General features: G+C 39.5%; 1 protein-coding gene across 2 annotated transcripts; it reads right to left on the bottom strand.

The window, feature by feature from the left end:
• Positions 1–819: 819 nt before the first annotated feature.
• On the bottom strand, positions 820–27515 carry ERCC4 (ERCC excision repair 4, endonuclease catalytic subunit). Of its 2 annotated transcripts, XM_073215544.1 has the most exons (11): positions 27120–27513; positions 25890–26070; positions 21707–21902; positions 20581–20788; positions 18459–18639; positions 17429–17557; positions 16396–16506; positions 13901–14495; positions 12069–12161; positions 5151–5263; positions 820–3763 (listed from the first exon to the last, which is right to left on the bottom strand). In XM_073215544.1, the coding sequence occupies exons 1-11, from the start codon at positions 27324–27326 to the stop codon at positions 3030–3032; spliced, it is 2748 nt and encodes a 915-aa protein (XP_073071645.1). In that variant the 5' UTR covers positions 27327–27513; the 3' UTR covers positions 820–3029. The 2 variants fall into 2 exon arrangements, with proteins under 2 accessions (XP_073071645.1, XP_073071646.1); XM_073215545.1 differs by lacking the exon at positions 17429–17557 and having other exon boundaries at positions 27120–27515.

The following is a 27515-nucleotide window of genomic DNA, read 5'->3' as shown; positions in this document are numbered from 1 at the left end:
GTCCACAGACTGCTGGGGATAATACTGAATAAATAGACATTGTATTAAAAACACACACAAAAAACTGTTACAAATTGATATAAATCAATTACCTCTCCCTCCCATCTGTATTTTGGCTTACATACCCTAAAATCAAAAACCAACAGTGGTGTAGGCCACCAAAAACCTGTGGATAAAGATGGTAAAGTAAGTACTGAGGTCCAGGATTGGACAGGAAATAGCTATATACACCAAAATAGAAAGCAAAATAATGAAGACAAATGACAATGCATGGGTAAGTCTGGACACATTTTAACATATTCAAGCCTGAGAAAAGAATTTTCCTAAAATGTTGATGTTTAAGAGGACATTTCTAGGCTAAACTGCACACAAAAGAGGAGGGAATTTCCCTAATGAAGTTTTCAGAGCCAAAGAAAATAGAATTATCCTGGAAAAACAAAAGCAAAGATTAATGTTTGTCTCTCTCCACCAACCCTCTTCTTCAGATTTGCTTGTGTAGATTTCCTGCTAAAGGCCATTTTAAAACTCTACACTCTGTTATCTCAACACACCCAAATCTGGACTTAACCCTTTGTGTCCCAGTGGGTCGATGAATGGGACAATAATTTTCAGTCTGTCTGGGAAATTGCATGCTGAAGGCAAAGTTAACAAAATGCTAGGAAATATAGTGAAAGGTTAATGTTGCATTAATTAATTGATTAATTAATTAATTGTGTGCATTTCTAGTTCCTTTGCCAAAGACTGTTAGATTGTAAAAACCTGTAAAAGAATTTGGTAAAACTAAATAGGTGATGGTTGTATTGAATGGAGCCTTTAATGTGAAGACACATAAAAATATATTTATTTAGTTGGAAGAGGAAGTGGCAGTGAGACCCTTTCATCTATCAAGGGATCACTTTTTAGAGTTCATTAGAAACAATCGTTCACAATTCAAATACACATCAGACAGTGCACCTGTCTTCAGATGTCCAGTAAGTATAACAGCAAATAACAGAATTCAGAGCCAGAAGATACTGGGGCTGTCCAAGCACAATTAAGACAATTATCTATATTGTGCTAGATAACAAGGACTGTTTAAAATGGTAGCTTTAAGAAGAGCTTATTTTTGAAAACTTCACTTGGAAGTAAAACCCTTATCAAAGAATGTGCTATATTAGGAAAGAAGAGTATGTAATGAAAACGACAAGATGTAATTTTTATGTAACGGAAGAACAATAAAAATCAGGTTCAATTACACAAGAAGAAAACATAGAAATTACACACCACAAGCAGAAGTGCTAGAACAGGGTGAAGAAAAATTATAACAACATTACTATTTGAGGCGGTATGTCTATTTTAATGCACTTTTAACTATGAAGGAACCTTAAACAAAGAAATACATATGCAAGTGAAAGCTAACACATGTATCAGACATTTCTGTTTTCTATTCTCAAGGCTATCTTTTTGACCCTGGGACAAAATTAGTAGCCAAATCTTTATTCTACTTTAATTTGTGTTCGTGTCTTCTTCTTTATGCCTCAAGTCATTGTACAGAGTTCTATGATAACAATACGGTTCTGCTCAATGTGTTCTTCAGTACCCTGTATAGAATTCAAAATCCACACATACTAAGAGTATTAACATATGGTAACATACCAAGAAACCAGAAGTCAAGATGAGAGGTTCAGTGAGCAGAGGACAGTTGGAAGTGCTTTTGTGCAAGGTGGACACTATTTCATATTTCATGGCCCACTGTCTATTCTGAGTTTAGTGTGACAAAAACACACGGGGCTGACATTGATGGGTGACATGTTAAAAGTATGTGATGTGGCTCGCAGAACTGATGTCTACATCTACATCACCTTTTCAGGTAGAAAATTTACTTGTTACCATGTGAATAATACTTAAGTTAATAATGTTTAAATATAAAATTTTAAAAACTACACAAAGATGCTATGAATGTCTTGTTTGTACACTTCAGTAAAAAGCTAAACTAAATCAATCAGGAGGAGGTTTACAATGAGATTGGTTTCTTTATGGATTTTTAAACATATATTTTCTAAGAATTCTTATATATTTGGTGCATTCATCTTTCATTTACTTACAACTCTTGTATCTCAAGTCAAGGAAGGTAAACCAAGTCTTAAAAACTTTGTGGGCCATTCATTCACTTGAATTTTAGTTGAAACACAGGGATGGAAATAGGCACCCTGCCCAGGAACAAGGAAAGTGGAGAATCACATAGGATGAGTTTATGCTGCCTTTTGAGAGAATATGGTGCTGGTGGTTTTAGGATACTTGAAGAGAGGCTGGAAAAGAGGAAGTCTTAAGAGACGCTGTACCTAGTCATTTGGGACTAGATATCTGTGGGATTTAAGTTAAATATCTGCAAAAACTAAGAAGTCTACGGGCTCCTTCATCTATACCATCAAATTCTGTAAATAGGTAATTCATTTTGTTTTAAAGGTACTGGTTTTGCACAATTGAGGTAAGTTCATGCTACATATATTCAGGGGATTAGAAAATTCATCAGCTGGTTTCAGAGGTGGCTGCCTTAAATTAGCAGAAGTCCCCATGAATTTTAGAGGGAGACAGGTGGAAGAGGTGTGCGGGTGAGACAATGTGGCGGGGAGAAGTGGTCAGGAATGGCAGAGAGGCTCCTTCCCAGTGTGCAGGGGCCCTCTGTCAACAGTGGGCTAGGACACAATGGTGTGTTATCAGTTTGTATAGGAAATGCAAATTTCTGCTTGTTTCAACAATGGCCTTCTATGAACACTTGTAGACACTTTACCGGATCCTGACACACCTCATTTAAAAACCCAACCTACTGAACCTGGCATGGACAGCGCATGAGGGAGGGGAGCAGGCACGGAAAGGTAAAATGATGCCAAAATGCAAAGTGCAGAGAGAAACTGGCTTCTGGTCCACTGACCTAGGAAACAGACCACACGATTATTAAAAAGTGCTGGAAGAAAATGGAGCTGATTAATGATCTCTTAATGCTGGCAAAGAGGTGCTGAAAACTGGGATAAGAAAACGGCCACGTTTGTTCATGTTTTCACTTTTCCTTTAGAAACCACCTCCGCGTAAGAGGTGTGCATGAAGTCATACAGCTGCTTGGCGTTTGCAGCATTGCCCAGCACACCTGCGAGCTCGTTCTGGGGCAGGCTCGCCAACTCCGCGATGCTCTTCACGTGGCTCATCAGGGAGCGGCAGTTCTTGGCATTTACCCCGGGCATTTTTAACAAGAAGTCTTGGGGGCCAGGATTATACTTTTCTGACTCGGGGAGTGTTTCAGAATCCGCTGTGACGGCCATGGCCGTCGTGGCGTCGGGCTGCGGCTTATTTTGCTTCAGCTCCTCGAACAGCTCCGCAGTCGCGTGGGGGGAGGCACACCAGAGAATCCGCAGTCTGGGGAAGTGCAGCGTGAGAAGGGTGAGTTTGGAACTGAGGTCGCTGCTGGAGATCTCCTGGTGTAAGGCACCCCGGGAAGTGAGAGAGAAGGGCTTACTGGGGTCAAACTCGATCAGCAGCACTGGTCGCTTATAGTAGCGGGACATGGAGATGCACTGGCTGTACAGGCGGCCGTTATTTAAAGAGCCAATCAAATCGCTGATACTCTTGCGCTCCACGCACATTTCTGGAGTCAGAATGTAATCTCCAACCTCTAAGGTGACGGGGTCAATGTCAATGCCCCGACGATGGATCAGGGACGGGAGTTCACTTCGGAACTCACGCATATCCACAACTATACTTTGCTGCATACTGTTCTGCTCCTGGCCACCTAGTAAGAAGAAGTAGCATTTTAAGTAATGTCAATGAGGCAGTTAAAGAAGCAAGAACAGTTAAAGTTTAAAAAGCTGTATTTCTGTGTGAACCTCTGATGCACGGTCACATATACATGTTACTATTCCATATCTTTCTATATTTTCACAAAGGCCTATTCACAGAGTTAATAGAGGCAATTTCCCTTAAAGTAAATAGAGTTAATGGTAAAGTTAGACTGTTGGTGGTGCCTTACATAGGACAATTCACAAATTCCAGCATTTTCTATCACCTTCCTTCTGTGCTCCCTCACTGCTGCACTGACCACAATTTACTAGCCATTGTTTTCCCACTTCCCAGGACAGAGTCTGGCACGTAGAAGATGCTGAAAAATGCTTGGGTTGTGGTAAGTTTTCAAAGCAGCAACTGGAGACTAATATGGAGGGCATGGAGGACTGAACTCAAAGGACAGACTTCTATCCATAGCCTTCTGTGGGGTCCCTACGTGCTCGTCTGCCTTCCTTCATATTGCCTGATGCTCTGTGGTTCTGCATGAAATGTTACCAATTTACCTGAGTTAATAAGAATTTTCCTTCCAAAGTGTTTTCCAGAGGATATTTAAGAACCACATCCATCAGAAGCCCCTGAGACACTGACCACATTTCAGACCCACTCAATCAGAATTTCTGTGGACTGAAACCTGTGAATCTGTAGTTTCAGCCAGCACCTGAGGTATACTTGAATACTGAATCCTGACTCCTAAAGTGTACTAAGTGCTGACACCCACTGCTCTCGCTGAGCTTGACTCCACCAAAGAGGAGATCGACTCACTTATATTGCTCTTCTCGTGCCACTCAGCTGGTATCAGCTGCTGCCATGAGGAAGTGAGATCCAGGGAGTGGGGAAACAGTTATTCCTGTATCACAGCTGGAACTCGGCAGGTCGTGGTGGTATGCCGAGGTTCGGAAATTGCACAGCGATGGGAGCACCACACGTGGGATACGCATAAGTGCCAAGAAGCAGCAAACGAGTCCAAAAGGACAGGTGAGAATGTACCCCTAAATGACTCCCATCCATGAGTTAAGGATGAGATAAGAACCTAATCACCATTTATAAAAGTTTCTTTTGCAAAAGCACATTCTGAGTCTCAACTGACCACATTTAAAACCAACCCTAGAACTTAACTGTTTTCTAAGTTGGGGTGCCTGGAACCTAAACCCTCTTCCTTTACAGATGAGAAGCCTTAGACCCAGGAAGGACACATGGGTAGTAAATGGCAGACCTGAGACTAAGGTTTGGGAGCAGACATCCATTTCAAAGAGGTTGCTGAGGAAAAACAGGCATCTATAGAAAACTCTGGAACCACCTTTAGTGGCAATGGGCATGCTTGGAAGGGTAGGACTCACCTGCCTTCCGAGTATCAGTGGAAACACTTGCAGACAAGGAGCCCCTCACTAAGTCTAGGTTTGTTTCATCTCTGCCTTCTCTTCCTTCAGGGACAACCATGCTGGCTTTTTCTCTGGGGGAGAAAAACATTTTAGACATTTGCAAAGCTAATTTTAAAATTCAGATTTTAATCTTCTGTAAATTATTATATAGGAAATGATCTATATGACCATAATGTTAAAAAAGAAGTACATCAGAAGTACATATACACAGACAAGTAACGGGTAAAGGAGGCAGGAAGATTTCTTGTTTGGTACTACTTCTGACCTTCCAGAATTAAGGAAGCTGCTTATTTTCTGTTCTATGTATCCTTCAAATCCTCTGAGACATGAAATTAGCATGTAAAATATGCCACAGAGAGACTATTGAGAATTTTTATAAACATGGTATGTGTTACTGAGGATCAAAAATAAATAGTTTATATTCCAATATTTTCAGTTATCATAAATAGAGATGGGTTAAAAATCAATGCTTAAGAAAATTAAAACACCTATTACTTTGATTTAAAAAACTCCAGGTGGGAGGCCCCACTAAACACTCTCAATTTTAAAAGAAAATTAAGGTTAGTACACGAAAGCAAATTTCCAGCAGAGATTTAAACAAACAAAAAAAAATCAACATCTCAGGTTATGTGGTAGAGCCGTACTGATTCACACATTCACTCATGCGTTTATTTAAAAACATTTATGGAGTGCTCCTACATTTTGTGGTAGGTATTTTGGCTATAAATAAGGTTACACAGTGATTCCTGGTAGCTCAGTGTCTTATATATGGTAGATCTACAGGACTGTGCAATCATAGGTAAAATTTGTAATAGGGAACAACAATCATGACAAGAGCCAGAAACCAAAGAAAGAATAAGCCAGGTTTGCTTCAGTCTGATTTTTCAAAACCAGTCAAGTATGTTATAATCAATTCATGAAACAGCAAATACAATGTGTCCAATGTATGCCAGGTAAGAGAAAAGATGTGTGAGCCGGATCTCTTCCCTCGCAGGGGTGGCCTGCAATGGAGTCAAGGAATACAAACTATAGTAAAAAAGCACAGAGGGAGACAGAGGGAATCTTCAATATTAACTAATAATTTCTACAAGGGCTAAAACAACAAAGATCTTCTGATTAAAGGAAATAAAACCAGATGGACCAATTCTCCAACCACTCTGGATAAATGATGTTTTAGAACAGGGTACCACTCAAGACACCATGAAAGAACAGAAATGATGATTCTAAATTCTATGCTACTTGAAACAATACACAGATGCAGACATTATTAGTGCCACATTTTAGAAACAGATCACCAGAGGGCAGACAATAGTCCCAGTTCCACTTTTCCTCTTGGTTCTCAGTACCTGTGTCAAGTGCTGCCCCCTGGAAAATTCTTTAAATGGCAATGGCCTTGGCAGCCACTCCTTACTGCTCCATTACAAGTACCAGATTTTAGCTGAGGGCAAAGGTCAAAATGTTCAAAAGAAACTATTGCTCTTCAATTCCTTCCTCCTTTCTCCCTTCCTTCCCTCCTTTCTTTTCTTTTTTTGGTAAACATTTGGGATTAACATTGGGGAAGTTTTTTTTCCCTCTTTATTTCCACTTACTTTACTGGCTAAGCTACATATGACACAAAGGGGCCCCCAATTACCTGACTGATCTATAATCTGTGGGCAGACAGTACAGTGGGTTATAGAGCAGACTCTGGATCCATATTTCTGGCTATGTGGCCGTAGGCAAATTGTTGAATGGCTCTGTGCCTCGATTTCTTCTGTAAAATGGGGATAATAATAATAAAACCTACCTCAAAAGACTGTTGGGGAATGCACACTATGTATAAGGAACTCAGAACAGTGCCTGGCACGTAACAGGCATTATATACATGTTAGCTCTTACTGTAATTGTGCTTTTCTTATAATGTGGTGACCCCACCTCCTAATTATCCATGATTATGGATAATAAAACTGAAGATTCACTTTCAAATGCTTCCCCAACTATTTCAATTAATACTACTATATAAAAACAGCTAATTTACCATGAAATATTGTAACATAACTGCAAATTGAATCAGAGTAAAAAAAAAATCTACTCCTGAAATGAAACCTGTGGTGAAGAAAACAGTAAGTCTTCCTAAGTATTAACTCAAATTAATTTGAGATATTTGCCATAATCATAAATATTCAGTTCCTTGTTTTCAACCTTTAGCATAATTATCCAAGTTAGTCTGTGTGATAGGCACAAAATAATAATTAAAAAATTCAGATTCCTATTTCCACTTAAAGTCCTGAGGTATCTTGTTTTTGCTTTAACATCTTCAATGATATTTGAATACTTGTGGATGAAATAAGGGGGGAGGCACTGAACTAGAAGTCTCTTCAAACGGGCATTTATTCAAGCCCTCAGACTAATGCATTTTGTCATCGTATTTTCTAATTATAAAATTTCAAATAATATTCTCCTTCCTTTGAAAAGCAGTGACCTCCTCCAAAACTATGTATGCTCAGAATGTTACCACGAATTTTTCCACCCAGGGAGACTTTTATTATCAATACTTGAAAGTGTAATCTTTTCTCTTGTCATCTATAATCTACTGATCTTTATTTAGTCCAGCCAACAATCCTTCCACTGCCAGTTCGCCTGATTCATCCCTTTCTGGTTATTTTAAATAGTAGCAATGCTTTTGTTCTTAGACTATCATCCATGGAGGTCCTGGCAAAAACACATTATTTTATTCTCACATTAAACTTTCCTCTCAGCACAGCCTCAGTGCAAATGCTCTTTTGCTGATGCACCTCACATATATTCTGCTTTTCAAAATAAACACCTCTCAAATTCCCCAATTTTCCTGGGGAAGTAAATATCTTAATATTTTAAATGGTGTAACTATCTGTCTCATAGCTAGTAATGCGAGAAGATCTAACATAATAATACAAAAAGACATTGAAAGAGTTTAGGAAAGTTATGCCAGACTATAGATAAAATTACATTACAATCTGATATGAAAATTACTGTATACGCTGAAATGTGGGAGATTGTCTGTATGCCAGGTCCTGCTGCGTGAAGTTTCCAGTATGTACCAGGTTTATCCACATCTTGTCACCAAGCTCTCTGATGCAGAGTCACTTGTGTAACCCCAGGAATAACATGGGGTCCCCAATACCTTGCTACAATTTACTTAAAGTGTTCTTTTCTAGATTTGGCTGCCTGGGGTACTGGAGAAGAGGCAGCCATGAGAAGAAAGCCTGGAGCATAAAAACTCACTGACTCAGGTGCCTTCTTCCCTACAATGAACTGGGCGCCTTTGCCTTCAACAATGCAGGGAAGGGTTAACTCAGCAGGCCTGGGCTGCTCAAACCCTACACTTTCCCAAGAAAGGTCTGTCTGTATCCTTAGGTCTGGCCCTTGACCAGCTTCTGGGAGTTGAGCTCTGAACCCTTGGCATATTCTGCCTGACGAGGGTTTTGTATGGTTGAAGCCTGAGGCCATGCGGCACCAGCTGGATCAGATGTTTACACTAACAGTGTGACGTATGGTGCATACCTGTTTTTGTTCTGGGGGCTGGAGTCAGTCACAGAGGCTGGCACTGTCTATGTAACTAACCACCAGTAAAAACACTGGGCCCCAAGGCTTGGGTGAGCTTTGCTGTTCACAACACTTAGTATGTGCTATCTGTCACACACTGCTGCTGGGAGAACTGAGGCACATTTGTGGGACTCCACATAGAGGGGACACTGGGAAGCTTATGTCTGGACTTTCCTGGACTTTGCCCCATGCCTGCTTCCCCTTCACTAACTTTAATCTGTGTACATTGGCTGTAATAAACCATAACTGGGAATATACCAGTTTTTCTGACTCCCATGAGTTCTTCTAGTGAATCATCGAGCCAGAAAGTGGTCTTGGGGACCCTCAAAATGAACACCAATAACCTCATCTGAATTACTGTATTATCTCTGTGCTCACTGTAACTTGGTGACAGTCACTTTAATTAGAGATGCCTCAGACAGCAGGTGTTTAAAAACAGTGAAGGAATGATTAAGAGGTACTGACCCACACCCAGTATCACCAATTCTTTGATTCCATCTCGTAAATACCTCTTAAATCTGTTCCCTTCTAGGACTAGTGGTGACCAAAGGGAAGGGGCTGGGAAGGGTGGGTGGGGAGGGAGTGGGAAGGGAGAAGGGGATTAAGGGGCATTATGATTAGCACACAATGTAGGCGGGTCACGGGGAAGGCAGTACAGCACAGAGAAGACAGGTAGTGACTCTGTAGCATCTTACTACACTGAAGGACAGTGACTGCAATGGGGTATGTGGGGGGGGACTTGATAATATGGGTGAATGTTGTAATCACAATATTGCTCATGTGAAACCCTCATAAGACCGTATATCAATGATACCTTAATAAAAAAGAAAGAAAAAAAATCTGTTCCCTTCTCTCCATTAGCTTAATCTTGGCTACCACCTTTTCTTATCAGACAACTGCAGTGCCTCCTGACTAGCTTCCCTGCTCCATCCACTCCTCAATTTGATCCAGAGAGAGCCTTCACAATATACATCAGTGACCCCTTATCTGCAGGGCATATGTTCTAACACCCCTAGTGGATGCAAAATCATGGATAGTACCAAACCTGATATGCACACACTGAGCTTTTTCCCATATGTACATACCCACAATAAAGTGTAATTTGTAAACTAGGCACAGTAAGAGATTAACAACAGGAATGGCAATGTTGTAATAAATACAACAGTTGCAACAATATACTGTAATAAAAGTTACGTGAATGTAGCCTTGCTTTCTCTTTCGAAATCTCTTACTGTACTGTACTCACCCTTCCTGGGATGATGTGAGCTGATAAAAAGCCTACATGATGAGATAAAGTGAATCATGCAGGCACTGTGACATAGCATTAGGCTACAATCAACCCTGCTGATATGTCAGAAGGAGGAGCATCTGCTTCTGCACCACGGTTGACTGAGGACAACTAAAAGCTTGGAAAGTGAAACCACGGATGGGTGGGGGGAACTACTGTACTTATGCCACTTTCTTATTTAGAACCCTTCAATGCTAACTTATTGCCCTTAGAGTCAAATTCTAAATCCTTCACAGGGCCTCTTGCACCTCTAAGGCTTTAGACACACCCTTGTTCAACAGAACCCATTTTTCCACCTCATCTACTTAATGACCAGCACACATTTTTCATGTATTAGCTTAAACATCACCTCTTTAGTGAAGCAATGCTGATCCCGCACACAGGGTAGGTCTCTTTGACATAGTCTCTTCTGCCCCTTTTCTTTCACTTTGCAGCCGGCAGTGCTCTGAACGGGCCTGCTCATTAGGATATTCACAGTCACTTAGTGTTGTGTTGGTCTTTCACACTAGAGGACAAAATCTAGGCGGGCACAAGCTTTTTCTGCACCACTACAATTTCAGCACTTTAATAGCAGCTCAGGGCTTGGCACATAACAGATGCTCAATAAAGATCTGTTGGTTTGTTTCAGGCTTGGGAGAGTGGGATCTAGAAGACAGAGATGTGCCAAAAGCTTTGGACAAGAGGGAGCCTGAAAAATAACTGGTTTGTTACAACATCTTCTGAAACATTTTTTCAAAAAGCATATATACATACATATATACCATATAAATCACCCGACAGAGACATTAATAGGAAGTATATTTCCATAGGCTGACAGGACTGACCAATAACTGCATGACTAGTAGCTGGAAGAATCCATGCCAAGGCATGTCACCATCACTGAGGACTTGAAAGGAAGAGTATGGCCCATGCTCCGTGAGTCCTGCACAGGGACTCAATGGCACTGATTCAAGAAGTACCCCTATATCCTGGAATGCATGCCCTGCAATACTGGGGTATATGTTTACTTCATTCATAAACCAAGAGCCTGCAGCCAGTGTCGGAGGATGGCTGTTCATTTTGAGACTCTGTCTAGGGCCCTGGCAGGCTAACTGTCACTAGAAATGATTTCTGCCCTTGGGCTGCCACCGATACATTGTCAATGTCTGAGGCGTGGAAGCTTGGTCTGGCCCAGTCACACTCAGTCCGGGCCATGGGTCTCCTCTGATCTAGTCTTTTCTGTGGCTCAGCTCAAGGATGCCCCAATCCAGCCCCAGCCCTGGCCTCTGAGTCCCCTTAGAAACCATCTGATCAATCTTCCTCACCAAGCTATAACCACCCAGACAACATCCCTGGTGGAAGGCTATCAGATTTCTCAAACACCTGCAGATGTAAGTAGTGGCTATCCAGTTTGTGAATATCTCACTTAGAAACATTTCCCTTGTGTGAAACTGAAAAGCATTTTCTATTTGGACTTGGAACATTACTGGACAGCTATTCTAAAAAACAGACACATATGTTCAGACAAACATTACAGCTTTTAAAACATATATTCCCAGAGTGATTCTATTGATGGGATCTGAACTGACTGGCTCTTAAAAGCATTTCCCAGGAAATCATAAAGCAGTAAGCCACCCAAAGCAATGGACATTTGATGAAGAGAAAAAGAATCATAACCCAAAGGGAAGAAATCTTGTGCATGGGGGAAGGGGCGATTTAAGAATGTGTATCTTAGAAAAGTAGGTGTGAGTTGTATTTCTGTGATGTTATGTTTCTGTACAAACAGAGGAGCAGTTCTTTTCATATTTGTAATATTCTATTAAACCACTGAAAGGCTGGTGGAAAAGAGAGGGGCAGAGAAACAGGCAATGTGCTCTGATCTATAACCTGGGATGAATCAGACCACCTGCTCATCTTGATGTGATCCTCACTAACTTCTTCCCCTCTCCATCTTTCCTGACGGCTGTTAGCTATTCCCCTGTCCAGAGAAGCCTCTGGATCTTGAAAGGCCTCCAATACTTTCATATTCATCTTCTGTGTGTTACCTGATCAGTTTTTCAAAAGCTTCCTTTTCTTTCCTCAAAGCAGTGAGATAGCGTTGTTCCTCAGTGGACCCTCCGTATATGAGAAAGTAAACCCTGCAAGTTAAGAGAACTCTTTTAGGCTGCAGAAACATAATTTTTAATCCCCAAAAGTTATGAGTATTTGAAATCAGCAACCTGGAGTGCTCAAACAATACATCTTTGACTAAGAATAAAAGCTTCCATTAATCACATACTTACTAAAATTAAGCTGCCTAAACCCCACCTACTAAAGGTCTCATTACCACATTTTTTTTTCTTTCGTCAAAAGGAGGAACACAGTTTAGGTAAACACTAAAATACCATTAGAGGGATAGAATAATCCTTTCCTCTTAACTGTAAACAAACCAGAAAACACAAAAATCTTAGTGGCTGCTCTTTTTTCAATTTTTTTCTTTATACTTCGGCCAGGCAATCATTCAAAAAGTTGAACAGTAGTTATAAAAAGACCAGTTTATGAAAGCTCATGTTAGTGTAAAATAGACAAATGAAATCTATATGGCCTTTATTTCCAGAAGTAATTTCTCAGTTCTTTTTATTCATGTCTTAACATAACCAAATCACCACACATTGCATGGAAACACATGGTCATGGACAACGTATGGATATCAGGCTCCTCAAGAATAATTTCAAATATTCTTCTCCCTTACAAAAGGCGTTTCTTTCTTGTTTGTGGCTAAGATGCTGAATTAAACAGCTTCTCTGTCTCTTTTCTTTACCTTCCATCAGTTATTTTCCTTTTTTAGCCCTCGATTTTTATTTTAGACTTTATTTTCCTGGATTATATGTCTTGAAGTATGGGTAGAGAAAAGACCACTGGACAGTGAGTCCAGAGACCTCAGTTACCCGCAAAATGTGCTGTGTGACCAAAGGCAGGTCATTCACCATTTCTGGGCCTCAATTTCCCATGGACTAAGGGGTTGAACTCACAGGTCCCTTCTGATTCCGACATTTTGTTTCTAAATATCACATTATTCTGTTCTCAGGCAATAAAGAACTCTGGAGCACACAAGCTATCTACAAAGTTGATCAATAAATAGCAAAGTATGAAAGTTTTACCAGCCTCATCTAATCTCTCGATCCTGCATGGTTTCTGCTCCACCTCCCCCAGTCACCTTTACTCGGAAAGGCTGCATTAGTTAAATTGCTCAGAAGCTTTCTTTTGGCTTTGTTTTTGGTTCAGACTGAGTTCAGGATATTAATTTTGCTGTTTATTTCCTTCAGATAATTGGAGAGCCAGAACACTATATTCTTTGGGAGGCAATGTTTTCTGATCTGGTATTTCTGTAGATTTTTCATCTGATACTTCTTGAAACTCAAGACAACTTGGTACAATACTTCCCCAAATATTTGAGTTTTATATGGCTATAACTTAGAGTCACTTTTAAAATTTACAAGAAAGGCATTTTTAGAAAACTGAAATTCTTTGAGTCATAATTCTATTCATTTTTGGTAGAAGTTAGCATATTATAAATTTCCTAGAGTTGTTCAGATACAGCACCCCGTGAGCCACACAAACACATGAAGAACACGGTAGAGAACAGGAGAGCAAGGTCATGAGAACACCAGAGTCCCCTCCATCTGCTATCCCACTACAACAGCTGACCGCCTTCCTCTGCAAACTTCCCTGATTGATGAGAATGCAAAACAGTTTCACAAACTCAACCAACATGATAACAATGGAATGCTAAAGATAAGAAAACCCATATACCAATAGGTATAGTTTCCGTATTAAAGCCTAAAGAACTGTGAGTTTGAAGCCTTTGAGAAACCTTGCCATATCTGCTATAACTTGCCTCAGAGGTTTCCCAGGCCTGCTTGCCCTGTAAATTTCAAGCTGACGAACGAACGTTAGTTCTGCGTCATACAGAACCACATATCTTGGCTCCACTTCATGGAGAACCCTTGTCAGAGCATAGGGGTCACTACAGCCCAGAAGTGGATGGATTATAGTGAGGGGGTCTTTCAGGATTCCATAAGCGGCATCAGATGACAAGTTTAAATCAAATTCTTCATGCTTAATTTCTTCCAAGGAGCTTTCTGGGCTGCTGCTTAGGTTTCTAGGATATCCTTCCTTGACATTCCCTTCTTCCTCTAGTTCTTCAGGTTTTCCCATCATCTGAGTTAAAGTTAACCTTCGTTTTTTCTTTCTCAGAGGCCTTTCTTTGGCAGGAGCCCTTTTGTTTTGGGGGTCTTTGAGTCGTTTGTTAGATTTCACAACTCTCTTCGAACTGTCCTCCTTTCTAAATTTCACCCACGCTTCCTCAGTGCTGCTGTCCTTCTCAAAGGTCTTCCTGTACAGTTTCAACAGGAAGGCCTCGGCTCCAACAGCGACATACTCCCTCAGCTGGGAACATGTGCGGTCATCACTCGCACAAATAAGTACTTGACCTAAAGTTAGAAAATGATGCTATGTTACTATTACCTCACATGTTCCCCTACTCCCCCTGTGCCCCCTTGTCCCATCTCCCACAAGGAAGACACATCTTACCCCTTGGCGCTGACAAAACAGGACATTTGAAATTTGTTGAAGGAGTCTCAGATGCCTATCCACTGCTGTCACCTCTCTGGCAGGATTAGTTAAAGCTTCTGAGTAAAGTTGAAGCCAGAAGTATTTAGAGCCTTATGAAGCCATGGTATAATGGAGGCTTTAAGAAAGCTCTTCTTAACTGATAATTTTCCAGAGTACTTTATGCACCAAAATAAATTCCAAAAGGATTACCGAGGCAAACATTAACTATTAATCATGAAAAAAAATAAAAAGGTGACTATTCTCCATCTCTCTGGCTGGAGGTGAATTTCTAGGCTTAAAAGCAACAAAAGAAATCTCAAAGAAGATTGATATTTATAGTCTAAGATTAACTCCATTATAATAAAAACTGCATTGAAAAATGCTAAAGACAAAAATAACTTTCTGCAACAACTATGATAAAGGGTAGTATCTTTGATATATATAATGCAAATGCCAACACAAACACAGGATATAGCTTAAATTGGCAAGGGAAACAAAGATAATTCACAAAAGAGGAAACTCATTTGAAAAGATATTAAGCCCACCAAATATCAAAATTTAAGAAAAGATAAGATTTTTCTCTAAATTAATAAAATTGTTATACATATATATTTATATACACATACACATAGATTTCCAGTCACTGTTAGCTAAATGAAAAATAGATAAGCTCTCAAACTTCTAGAAGAAATAAAAATTGACAAAATTTTTCTATAAATCAATGTGGCAATATGTCTCAAGAACTTTATCACTTCACTTATTAATTCTACATTTGGAAATTATATCTACACTATGACTTTAATAATATGAAATAAAAAATGCATAAAAGAAAACCTGGAAGGAATTAACCCAAATGGCTCCCAGACATAATTTCTCCCCTTTTTTTCTTCATGCTTTTCACTTTTCCTACAGTGAGCATATATGACTTTGGGTCATATATCATAGCACCCTAACTTTTGGGATAATAGCAGCAGCATATTTACTAATAAAGGATTGTGTGCTTGCTTTTATTGCTCTGCAGGAGTTCAAAGTCTTAAAAGGTAACTTTTTTTGTTGTTGTTATTGTTATCATTAATCTACAATTACATGAAGAACATTATGTTTACTAGGCTCCCCCCTTCACCAAGTCCCCCCAACAAACCCCATTACAGTCACTGTCCATCAGTGTAGTAAGATGTTGTAGAATCACTACTTGTCTTCTCTGTGTTGCACAGCCCTCCCATGCCCCCCCCACATTATACATGCTAATCATAATACCCCCTTTCTTTTTCCCCACCTTTATCCCTCCCAGATAACTTTTTAAATCTACTTTTATTTTCTATCTGATTTTATTTTTTAAATTTAGTTCACGTTTGGTCTACTGTGCTAATCTACTATTATATTCATGTTGAAAAGAGAAGCCCTAAAACTGGGGAACAGTTGAGACTTTTTTGAAACGATGCTTGCTGAGAACATAGAACAAGCTTATTAGCTCTCTCCTTGGGGAGTCCAGGTTTAAAGCCTAGTGAATATATAAGTGGAGATTAGCAGCATCACTAAATAGAAATCCTCAGAACCCAACCAGTAAAAAAAAAAACCCTGCTTTCATGAATATCCAGTGATTAAACCTGGAGAAAGTCACATCAAATGACCAGGAAGGAGGTTGCTGCTAGGATTTCACTGTTCATTTGGCATTTATTCTGCTACATTTTATAACAAAGTAATAGCTATTTTTAAGGACCAAAGAGACTCATTTACTCAGTTTGGTAAGTGTTACCTCATTACCTCCTTTTTTCCTACCTGGACCACCAAGGGCTTCACTCTCCTTGTTTTCTGCCTCAATTTCTTTCAGTACTTCAGTTAGCGCTTCCCACTTTGGGTTGCTTTCTAGGACGAGTTCCTTTTTTGTTTCTATATAGAAATAAGAGACAGCCTCATTCTATGATAATATTTATCCCAGAAATATTCCAAAGGCTTTCAAAACAACAGATAACGCAAGCATCATTCTCTTAGCCCTTTCCTTTGTGGGGCCTTCATAATGCTAGACAATCTATTTTCCTGAAAATTGTCTAGTTATGATCTAAATGAAAGATGCTTTAAACAAACATTAATACAGGTTTCATAATGCCTCGATAGAAAGTTATATGCATGGTCACTAATACTAGATTATTCTGTGTTAACTGTCAACTGTGACACTATGTATAAGCTGCTATACAGATAAAGGAACCAGGACAGAATAACAGCATTTATTATTTCTATAATCATCATGATTTTCACAACCCTGAACATGCAATAGAAGTAGACAACAAACTTTTATTTCTGTTAGTAAAGTACTCAAACACATCCCTAAAATATTTAACTTTTGAACTAGACCTTTGAACTAAGCAGAAAGTAAGCATTTGCCCTCTCCTATACCTTAAAAAATAATATTTATTATATCTACTAGATGAGTGTTGGAATAAAATCCATATTTGTCTCATTCTAGTATATTTATGTCTTTTAAAAGCCAGGAGGGATGTTAAAACATTCCATTAAGACTTTAAGTGACAGAAGTGGCAATTACTCTAAAGTTAAAAAAAATAAATCTAGTTCTTAAGTAGAAGTAAGAATGCTCTTATTGATACTTGGCCTTTGTTATCCAGAATCCCCAGCAACAGATTCTAAGACTTGTCACGTTAATACTTTTAACATAATTACATACAACATACATTTATCATACAGGCATACATTTTCTGATGGCTAAAGGAGACTTAAAATCACACATTAACTTGTTAAGTACTTCCAACCAATCACTGAAATAAAAGACACATTTAAAGATAAGCCTACGACATACCCTGCCCCTCTTTAAACTCCATTTTTTCAGACATTTTTTCTTTCCTGCTCATTTTGGCATCTGGAACATGATAAACCCTTGCTCGAGCATTTAGAAACATCGAGGTGCTGGAGTCCAGAAATAGCCAACCTAGTATGAAAAGTTTTGAAAAGCTTTCAATTTACGATTCATTTTAAAGAATCTCTGATGGTCACATGACTTACATATATCAAAGTGTGGCCGATGGATACCTGGGGGCCCCCAGGATGTTTTCAGGGGGTCTGTAACCTCAAAACCATTCTTACAATAGTACTAACTCATTATTTGACTTTTTCCCACAGCATTGCCATTTCCAAAGATGGCGCAAAAAAGTGTTAGTGGGTAACACTGCTAGTGCCTAAATACAATCATGGCACTAAAACCAAAGTGTGCTAGCAGTCAATGTATTCTTTAGTTCTAAGTGTTTGCAGTTTATTACTCACGAATGTCCCTGATGAAGCAGTAAAAATTATTAATTGTATTAAATCTTGGCCCCAGGGGCTCATGGACCACACTTTGAAAATCAATGATCTAACCAGTGACAGAAAACAGTGCGGGTAAATGTGGCTGGTAGGAAAACAAGATGGTGGCTAGTTGTATTTGTATGTTTCTCTTCCAATCTCTCCTCTTCAGTCTTTAGCACTCGAGCTAATGGCCCACACTCTCTGGCTGTTTCTTTGGAGAAAATGAATTTTAAGTTCTTAACAACCAAACTTCCAAAACACACCTATTTCTAAGTTGGGGGCTGCCTGTAATATATGCAGTCTTTTCTAGAAATAAAATTGCCTGGAATAGATATGAATATTTATTATTATACAGAACAGACGTTAAGTAGGTGGAAACATTAGCTATCAATAAAACCTACATCCTTAAGCTACGAACATAAAACTTAATTTGAAATCTTAGTATACCATGCAGTTGAATACAGTACTCCCCACACCCGATTCCCCAACAAAACCCAGCACTGTATTCAAGTCAGTTCCTAAATAATATTAGCATTTTTATCTCCCACCTGAATTCTGACCAAAAGCCTTTTCTGTTGCTCTCAGAGATTCCAGAAGTTTAAGAAATGTGATACAATCATACTGAGAAAGATACTGCAGCAAAGTTCGTAGTATCTTCAAATCCTGAACCAAGGATTTAGTCTTGGCTCCAAGCTGGTGCCACAAAGGATCCAGATAATGGCGGATTGTCTAAAATAAGGGTAAAATTTAATATTGCTAAAAATATGTTCTATGTAGCTACTATTAACACTATAGTTTCAATAAACACTATCCCTGTGTACCTAAAAATGGTTAAAATAGTAAATTTTATGTTCACGTATATTTTTGTCACACACATACAAAAAATCCAAAACATTATCTCCCAAGAAGGTGGACAGAAAATTTCAGTTCCTAAGATTCTAATAATATGCTTAATTTTTCAAAAATGAAACAGAGAGTATCTTATCACTAAAATCTTTATGATCAGGTAGTCAATTCATAATTATCTACATTCACTTTATCGGTCAGGCGAGAAAAGACCCGATAAACATCAGCTAATCAATTGTTTGTTTTTATGAAAAGTCAAAGCAGGTAGCTCAGAAACACTCAATTTCTGCCAAGGTGGGCTAAGATCTTATCCTGGATAGATAAAGATGTGGGATCCAGTCAGACAGATGATGAAGCTGAAGGGAAACAATGTGGTATCAAATTAAACAACAATATATCAAATTAAACAACAATGTATCTTAATTTGGTGGCATAAAATATTCGTTAATTTTTTTACCACTGTGCTTCATGGATGGGAAGATATTTGTTAAATTAACAGTGGGCTAAGTTTAAATATTTTTTAAGATCCTACAAAGCTGCCTAAAACACAGAACAGCTTTTGGTATATACTATGTGGGTTATGTGGGTATAAACACACATACACACACACGCACAAACACACATTTCCTGTCCTTCACAAACTTATTCTGTAATTAAAAAAGATAATACAGAACATAATATGGAAGCAGTATCACTACATGGCATCTTATCTAACAAATTTAATACTGAGCAGGAGTAATATTTAGAAGATTTATTGCCCAAAACACAACTCTTGTGAAAATGAAATGATACTATTAATGATTACTCCAGGACAACGGGCAGATACCAAGGCTGTCTTAGATATACTGGGACATATAATATTTGCATGCTTGTTTTATAAAATCATCTAGAAAAATCAAATTTTCTAACAAGATCCAAGTTGTACTTAGATTTGGTTACTAAAATTAATTTTGATGTTTGTTAGCCAGGGGATGATAAACAGAAATTTAGTGCAAAACATACTAGGCTACATTTTGTTTTTCTAGGAATATACAGTCTATTAAAAGAATGTGAAGATGTGGGGCTGTTTTTGGTTTCACTATGCCCTAAGCTTTAAGAGTAGAGGAACAAACCACATGAAATTAGTTTTATGCATCATTATTCCACAGTAAAATAATTTTTGGAGGAATCAGAGAAATGAGGAGTTAAATTTTTTCCTTTTCCAGCAACAAAGAGATCGATTCAGAGTTTAAAAGGCAGGAACTTGTTCTACCAAAATATCTAAATTAAGTTGTCTGGAATTTTTAAAAAGTCAGCATTTTCAGGATCTATATAATTCAATCTGTATTAATATTAATCTATGATGAAAAAAAATCAGAATAAAAATTCCTTGAACTAAAGTCTTACCATTTTCTCAATTCAGAATGTAATTTTAAGACAGAGCAAGTGTCACATTCCTCAGTAATGAAAACTCATCCAAATTATTTTTACTCCAAACAAGAGGTCATAAATTATGAAATCACTTATGTAAAACTCTTCTACCTGTAGATACCCAAATGTCGTTTCAGAGCAAAAAGGTATTTATCTTTTTCTTCATTTTACTTAAAATGAGAGATAATCACTGTATAACTGCAAATTAGAGTTGTGCTGATATGCCTATCCATGTATATTACTATAAATTATTACTTTCCACTAAACCAAAGAAGCTATACTTTAAATCACTTTCAATTTAATTTTAAAATAACAGCAAATTCCTATTAAGAATATGGCAGTACTAAATTAACTTGCATTCTCTACAGTTTTAACAGGTCAAGCTATGCTTAAAAGGGAAAAGAAACAGAATACCTTGTCAAAGGGTTTTCCAATAGCATTTTCTAAAGATAAATCTTCAACTTCAAGTGACGGGTTATGGCACTTCAGTTCCTTCAAACATGCATTTAAGATGTCCAGTATGGCAGTCTGTATAGCAAGCATGGCTGGTGTCATAGAGACATGAATTTCTACGACTTCAGGTTTGTGCTGTTCTAAAAATGAGTTTACTGCTACATGGAACCTAAAAAGACAAATGTTTTTGAAATATTTTCTAGAGTTTCAAGAGCTGCATATTTCTGGTTTAAAACTCCAATGGTTTCTTTGTAAATGCAATTAAGAAACAAAATGGAAAGCCAAATGGCAATGTTTTCAGGAATACTTTGAATCTCAGTGAATGGAAGTATTATTCAAATAAGGCAGGGGTCTGCAGACGATGATCTGGGTCCAACCCAGCACCTGTTTTTAGCATCTTAGGAGAACACAGCTGCCCTCATTGTTTATGTATTGTCTATGGCTGCTTTCACACTCTAACAGCAGACTTGAGTAATTGTGACAGACGGCAGAGACTGCAAAGCCCAAAATATTTACTATTTGTCTTTTTATGGGAAAAGTTCATTGATCCCTGAAAAAAGGTATCATCAAGAAAGAAAAAAGATCACAATCACCCTTAGATAAGATACAGTGTAACCAAAACACACATTAGCATAGGCGGCAAAATGTTCAAAAGTTGAAACCTATGGCTTTTTTCCTAGAAAAGTTATATAAAACTTCTTCAAGATCTTTGTTTTATTGCATTGTTTTCCAAGTGGAAGTGGAAGTCTTAGCCCATAAATCTGTAGTTCACTGGCCACTGTTTTGTATGTGTCTCTCGAGCCCTGTACAAGAAGGAATAAAGTGGCTGCCCTTGGAGATATTTGATGGGATACCAGAAAAAGACTATCAAATCTCTCTCTCCTTTAAAAGAATCACAAATGTGGCACCCACACACTTACCTTTGGAGTGTACACCAAAGGTAAGTGTGGCACCCATACACTTGTTATGAGCCTGACTACCACATGCCAAGCACAATCACAGTACATTTTTACATTACGTTCACTGAAGTGCAAAACTGAATTATAGCAGGTGCACTCAAAGATGTCTGCCACATAATGCTGTTTACCTGGGCCACAGATACAACTTCCTTACGAAGAGATTTCTCATCACTCTTTCCACGTGACAAAAACCAGTGTCAAAGGCAACAGCATTGTCTGTGAAAGCTTTAATGAAGCCACATTTGTTTTTCTGGCGGAACAGGCGCAAGATGAATGCTTCTTGACAGGACTCGATGATTCTGTGAGCTCTGTACACCAAGATGCCTGACAGAGGAAGTTATCATTTATTTCACAGAACAGACATGGAATTTTCCCACTCGTGTTCATTCACTTACTCATCCCATTTTTCTTCAGCACCTGCATAAGCTCGGGCAGGCACTGTTCTAGGCTGGGGACACAGCCATGGACAAAACAGATGCAAACCCCTGTCCTTATGGCACTTACGATAAGCAATATAAAGAAGTATATACAGTATTTGGTAGTATAAAGGTGATAAGTGCTAAGTAGAAAAATTAACCAGAGGAAAAGAGGGAGTATGTGTGAGTATGATGGTGGGCTGCAACTTTAGACAGGGGGGCCTCACATCTGAGTAGAGGCTTAGGTGAAGTCGAGGACGTGACCTGTGGGCCAAGAGGGCTCCAGGCTGAGGAAACAACAAAGAGCAAAGGCCCTGGGGTGGTGAGTGTCTGGCATGGTGGAGGAGAGTTTCTGAAATCAAAGTGGGTCACTGATTTTCCTTTTATATCTGAATCAGCTGTGAATTACACAAAAGAGCTGCATTTCAGAAGTCCGGGCAACATCTGTGTTGCCTACTAGAATAATTCAGTTATCAGAAGCAGAGTATATTCGATTGAGAGATAATACTGAAAATACAAACCTTTAATGATATATTATATTTAATTAATCTGGTTTTTTTGGAGATGGTATGATAGTGACACCTTTGAATCACAAGAACAAACACCGTTATGCATGTTTCCTTAGTTATAAAATGAAAGCCCTTGACCAGATTATCGATCTACCTATCATCTATCTATAAAATGTCTATATAATATATATGTATGTGCCATTTTGGTACAGTGTGATTAGTGATAAATTAGGGAGAGACATGTGATGATATATACAAGTGCATAAAAATCATTTATGGATCAGAAGTGCAATTATTTATGACGATTCTGTCTTCTGGACTTAAATCAAGCCAGTTACCTTTTACGTGTGTGTATAAATGTGCTCATGTGTTTTTGTTCCAGTTCTCCTCATTCCTATAGGGTTTGGAAAATGACACTAATAGTAATTTATGATCCCTTCTACTAGTTCAATAAACCCAATGCAGATTCTATATTTTGGTGTTTAAAGTCTGGATTGAGAGGATGGAGTTAACATTTATTCTATCTAAACAAACTGGTTTCCAAATACAGTAAAAATTAAGAGTGTTACTTAGGAATTTATAGATAAAGGATTTTGAATTACCGATGTATATAGCTAATTTACTACTCAGAAAACATTCTCTACCCAGTAAGTGGGCTTTTCCAAGTATTGTACTGGGCCACATTTGCTGGCCTGCATTGAAATATTACGTGAAGTTAAAAATAATAAAAATGGACTTTTAAAGAAAAGGAGACCCTTAATTTAAGGAAATGTGCTCTAAAAGGTTGTCATTCTTTCAGAACCCAGAAGGAGGAAGAAGAGAATATTATATCCCAGGCACTGGGTTTGAGTACTTTTACAGTTTTTTATTTTATTTAACCCTCACAATGATTCTATAGGGTAGGTATTATTATGTGACCATGGAAGGACAACTTGATCAAACAACTTGATCAAGATCATTCAGCAAGTAATGGGAAACCAGAGGTTCCAAATCATGTGCATCTGACAAGCCAGGACCTGCCCTTTCAAATATAAAAATGAAGATACCACAAGCAGGTTATATTTCTGGAGGCAAGTCAAGAGTCCCACAAAAGCATACTTAAATTTTTATGCACCGATCACAGCTCCTATTTCATATTATAATTACTTCTTTCCATCTATCTGCTCCACTAAACTGCTTGGGGACAAGAGCATTCTAACAAGCAGAAATCACACAAATGTTTATTATGTGCCATGCATGATGCTAAGAATCTGATATGCATTATCTCATCTCACCATCACAACAACCTCAGAAGGGAGGTACTATTACTGTTGTCAATTGATAGATGAGTAAACTGAGTCACATGGAAATTAAGAAACTTGCCCAGGGTCACACATTTAGTTCGCCGTGAAGGTGAGCTCAAACTCAGGGGCAGCCCTAAGAGTTCAACCACACTGTGCAATTTATCTTTGTCTTCAGCACCTACCACATTCCTGCCAAACATGGGACACATGGAACTACATGTTTGTTGAATGAATGCAAAGCTGAATTATGGCACAGTGGGCACAAATCTAACGTGATTTACTTTTTTTAAGTGTCCTATGGAAAGTGTGTTCTGAGTTCTGTTTGGAGCTGTAAGGAGCTGTTCTAGAAGGGAAAGCATTGTCCTGTCCCCATTCTTTTCAAAGTACAATCTGCGTAAATACTTACACAGTTCTCTCACACTGTTTAGGAGATGTGGTTGACAGGTGCCCCTAGGGTGGGGTGGGGTGGTGATAATGGGTAGTAACAGGGGCAAGTTATGGCTGGGGACATACAGCACTTCCCAAATGATGCATGCTTTAGGGACTGCTCTTTGGTCTGTAAAAGCTGAGGTGAAAGCACAAATGGGCTCCTGGGATGTGATCCCAGGGGGTGGAGAATTTGAAGGAATTCGTTTTTGGCATTTATTTGCATTCTATTCATCTGAGCAGCAGTGGCAGCTCCAGCTTCATTACTGGTTGGAACTAATCAGAAATGGGAATGGAATCTGGCATTTTTAATCAGGAACTACCCATAAGCTACGGACATTGCTTTGACAAACTGCTTTCTGCCTCATTAGGTTGAACTGTTCCTGTAAATCTGAGTAATACTGACATCTAGTGGTAGTCTCAACACTTTTTTTTCATTATACCAATTTAAAAACAGCTTATAAGAAAGCAGCAAACAGCAAAAGAATTTACGACATATTAAGATTTCTAGTTACAAAAAGACAATACTTTTTTTGCTATTATTTATGAATTGTATATTATGTATCAGGCACCATTCTAAGCAATTGACTTATTTTATCTCTCTTAGTCCTCATGATAACTCTAAGGAGCAACTCAATCTCTCAATTTAAGAAATGAGAAAAACGGAGGCTCACGCAATTAGGTAACTTGCCTGTCAGCAGTAGCATTACCAGTCAGAGCCAGGTAAGTCTGACCACATGCTTGTGCCATAGTTTGTAACAATTATTGATGTTATGAAAGTATAATGAAACTTTTCCTTCATCAGTTTACTATGAACCGTATAAAGCATTCATTCATACATTTGCTTATTAACTATTTCTTCAGGGTCATCTAAGTCTCGGGCAGGAGGATAGATACAGTGGGAAGTATGATTAAGAATTTCATTTTCTCTCTGCCCTCCAGAGGTTCACCAAAGATCCCAGGATAGCCATGAATCATTCATCCAACAGATATGTGTGTAGTACCTGCTATGGACCAGCTACTTTGTCCGGGATGAGTAAATTGTTCCTTGTACTTACGAGGCTTATTATCTCATAAGTGAGATGAACAAATAAACAGCAAATACACTGTAGTGTTTTGAAGCGCTATCACTAGGGAGAAGCACAAGGTAACTTGAGGTCACAGAAGCAAGACCCCTACATTAATTTTAGTTAAATCATTAAAGGTTTCTGAAAGGACAAATAATAATGAAAAATAATTCACGTTCTATGTGAATTCTAGCTAAGATTAAACCATTCTTCTCAAAATAACTAGGCAACTATGTGGTTTAATTTCAAATGAAGGGAAAAAACAGTCTTTAAAGAGGAAAACCAAATATTTTAGGAAATATACAAAGAATATTTAATAAACGCTTCAAGTCTGATCAGGTTCGAAAAGCAAAGGCCAGCCAACTACTAAGTGTTTACTGGATATGAGCTGAGAAAACAAATAAAAGTCAATCTCACATTTAGTTACTTATTCAGGCCACAAATATTTATTGAGCATCTAAAATGTGTCTGGTATTGTATTAATGCCTTGGACGCAAACGGTTGAGCAAAAACGCCTAGTGCTACCCACAAGAAGATTCTAGTTTAGAGTAGCAGAGGGGACAGACACCCCAAAAGTGCAGATTTATATATAAATAATAAGGTTTCTTACCAGTAATTAAATCTGAAGGAATTCTGTCAGTCAAGAAATCAACCACAAGTATTCGACTGGTTGCAAATATCACACCGCCTTGTGTGTAAACCTCATAGCGACTGTTACTTGGGATTTCATTTGTTACACGGCGCGGAAGGTGTTCAACTCCTTCTATCTTCAGCTGATTGATAAAATATTCCTAAATCAAATCAAATTTGATTAGTCAGCTGTTTAAAACAGGGCAGCTTTTATTAGGGGGCATTATTTGCATTTAAAATGATAGGCTGCCCTTTCTCAGAGATAACAAACTTAATAATAAATTCACAAGTTAAGTTCCTCTTTCATGGTGATCAACCAACCACTCTACATTTAACTAGCGTTTTGTTTTTGGGTTTGCACTAAGGACATCATTGCCCTTGAGATTTTACTAGCATTTTAACAACAAAAAAGACTTTTTTAAAACCCTGGGTTAAAAGACTTCTGCTACCTAGAAAATACTTCCCACCTAAGCCAGGTTTTGCAGGCAAGATAGTACTGTGTGAGAAGTTAATAAGGAATCCTTTTCCCAGGCAGGGTTTGGTCTATTAGTTCTCTGTCTCCAACCACCCTAGAGGGGATTTCATAATGCCAGTGTATCCCCTTTCCGTCCTCAGCGGCTCCATCCTCCTTACCCCCAGGTATCCCACCCCAATATCTTCAGCTTCCAGCTCCCTTCAATTCTGACCCCGTGTCCCTCTTCCCACAGCCCGGGTGACCCCCTCAGTCCCTCTTCTTACCTGGAGGGCTCGCCCCAGCCTCTGCGGCTCCTTTCACACGTCCCCATTACCCCTCAGAGGTTCCTCCATCCCCATCACAGTTCCGTTTCACAGACCCTATCCCTCTGACCCCAGCAAGCCCTGAATATCCGACTCTGGGATTCTCTCGTTATTCCTACCCACACCCACCTCCAGACAACCCCCATCCCTTTCAGGGACCTCCCATTCTCTCGGTTCTCCTCCTCAAATGACTCCCCTGACCCTCCCAGGCCTCCTCCGCCCCTCTCAGCGTCAGGGACCTGCATCCTCCTCGGGACCCTCCTACCCCATCTGTGTCCTCGCGCCCTGTCAGGGACCCTCATCTGCCTCAGGGACCCCCCATTCAACGCCCTCCCGCCCGCGTCAGGCCCGGCCTCGCCCTCAGAGGCCTCGCGTCCGCTCAGGAGGCCCCGACGCAGCCGGGGTCCCCTGATCGCCGCGTCGGCCGCCGCACCTCCTCGGCTGGCTGCGTGTTGAGCACCAGCACCAGGCATGCCGGGTGGCAGTGCAGCCGGAGGAAGTGGTAGAGGAGTCGGTCCGCGCCGAGCCCGCGGGCGCACACGACCAGCCCGTCCGTGTCGAGCAGCTCCAGCACTAGCTGCCGCTCATACTCCAGCAGTGGTGCCATGGCCGTTGGGCTAGCCGGTAGGCCCGGCTCCATTGGCGCCCTTCCGGGGCCGCGGCCGAGTTTAGCCGAAGAGAGCCGAGCCCGAGGACGAGAGCCGGCTCGAGGAAGCCGAGACGAGAATCGGTCGAAGGAAGCCGAAGAGAGCCGAGAAGTGGCCGAGCTCAGCCGAAGAGAGCCGAGCCTGAGACAAGCGTCAGCCGAGCCCGAGAGGACTGGGGCTAG

Source organism: Manis javanica, chromosome 10 (genome assembly GCF_040802235.1).
Source record: "Manis javanica isolate MJ-LG chromosome 10, MJ_LKY, whole genome shotgun sequence".
Classification (NCBI taxonomy): Eukaryota; Metazoa; Chordata; class Mammalia; order Pholidota; family Manidae; genus Manis; species Manis javanica.
This window is presented reverse-complemented; position numbering and strand designations above follow the sequence as displayed.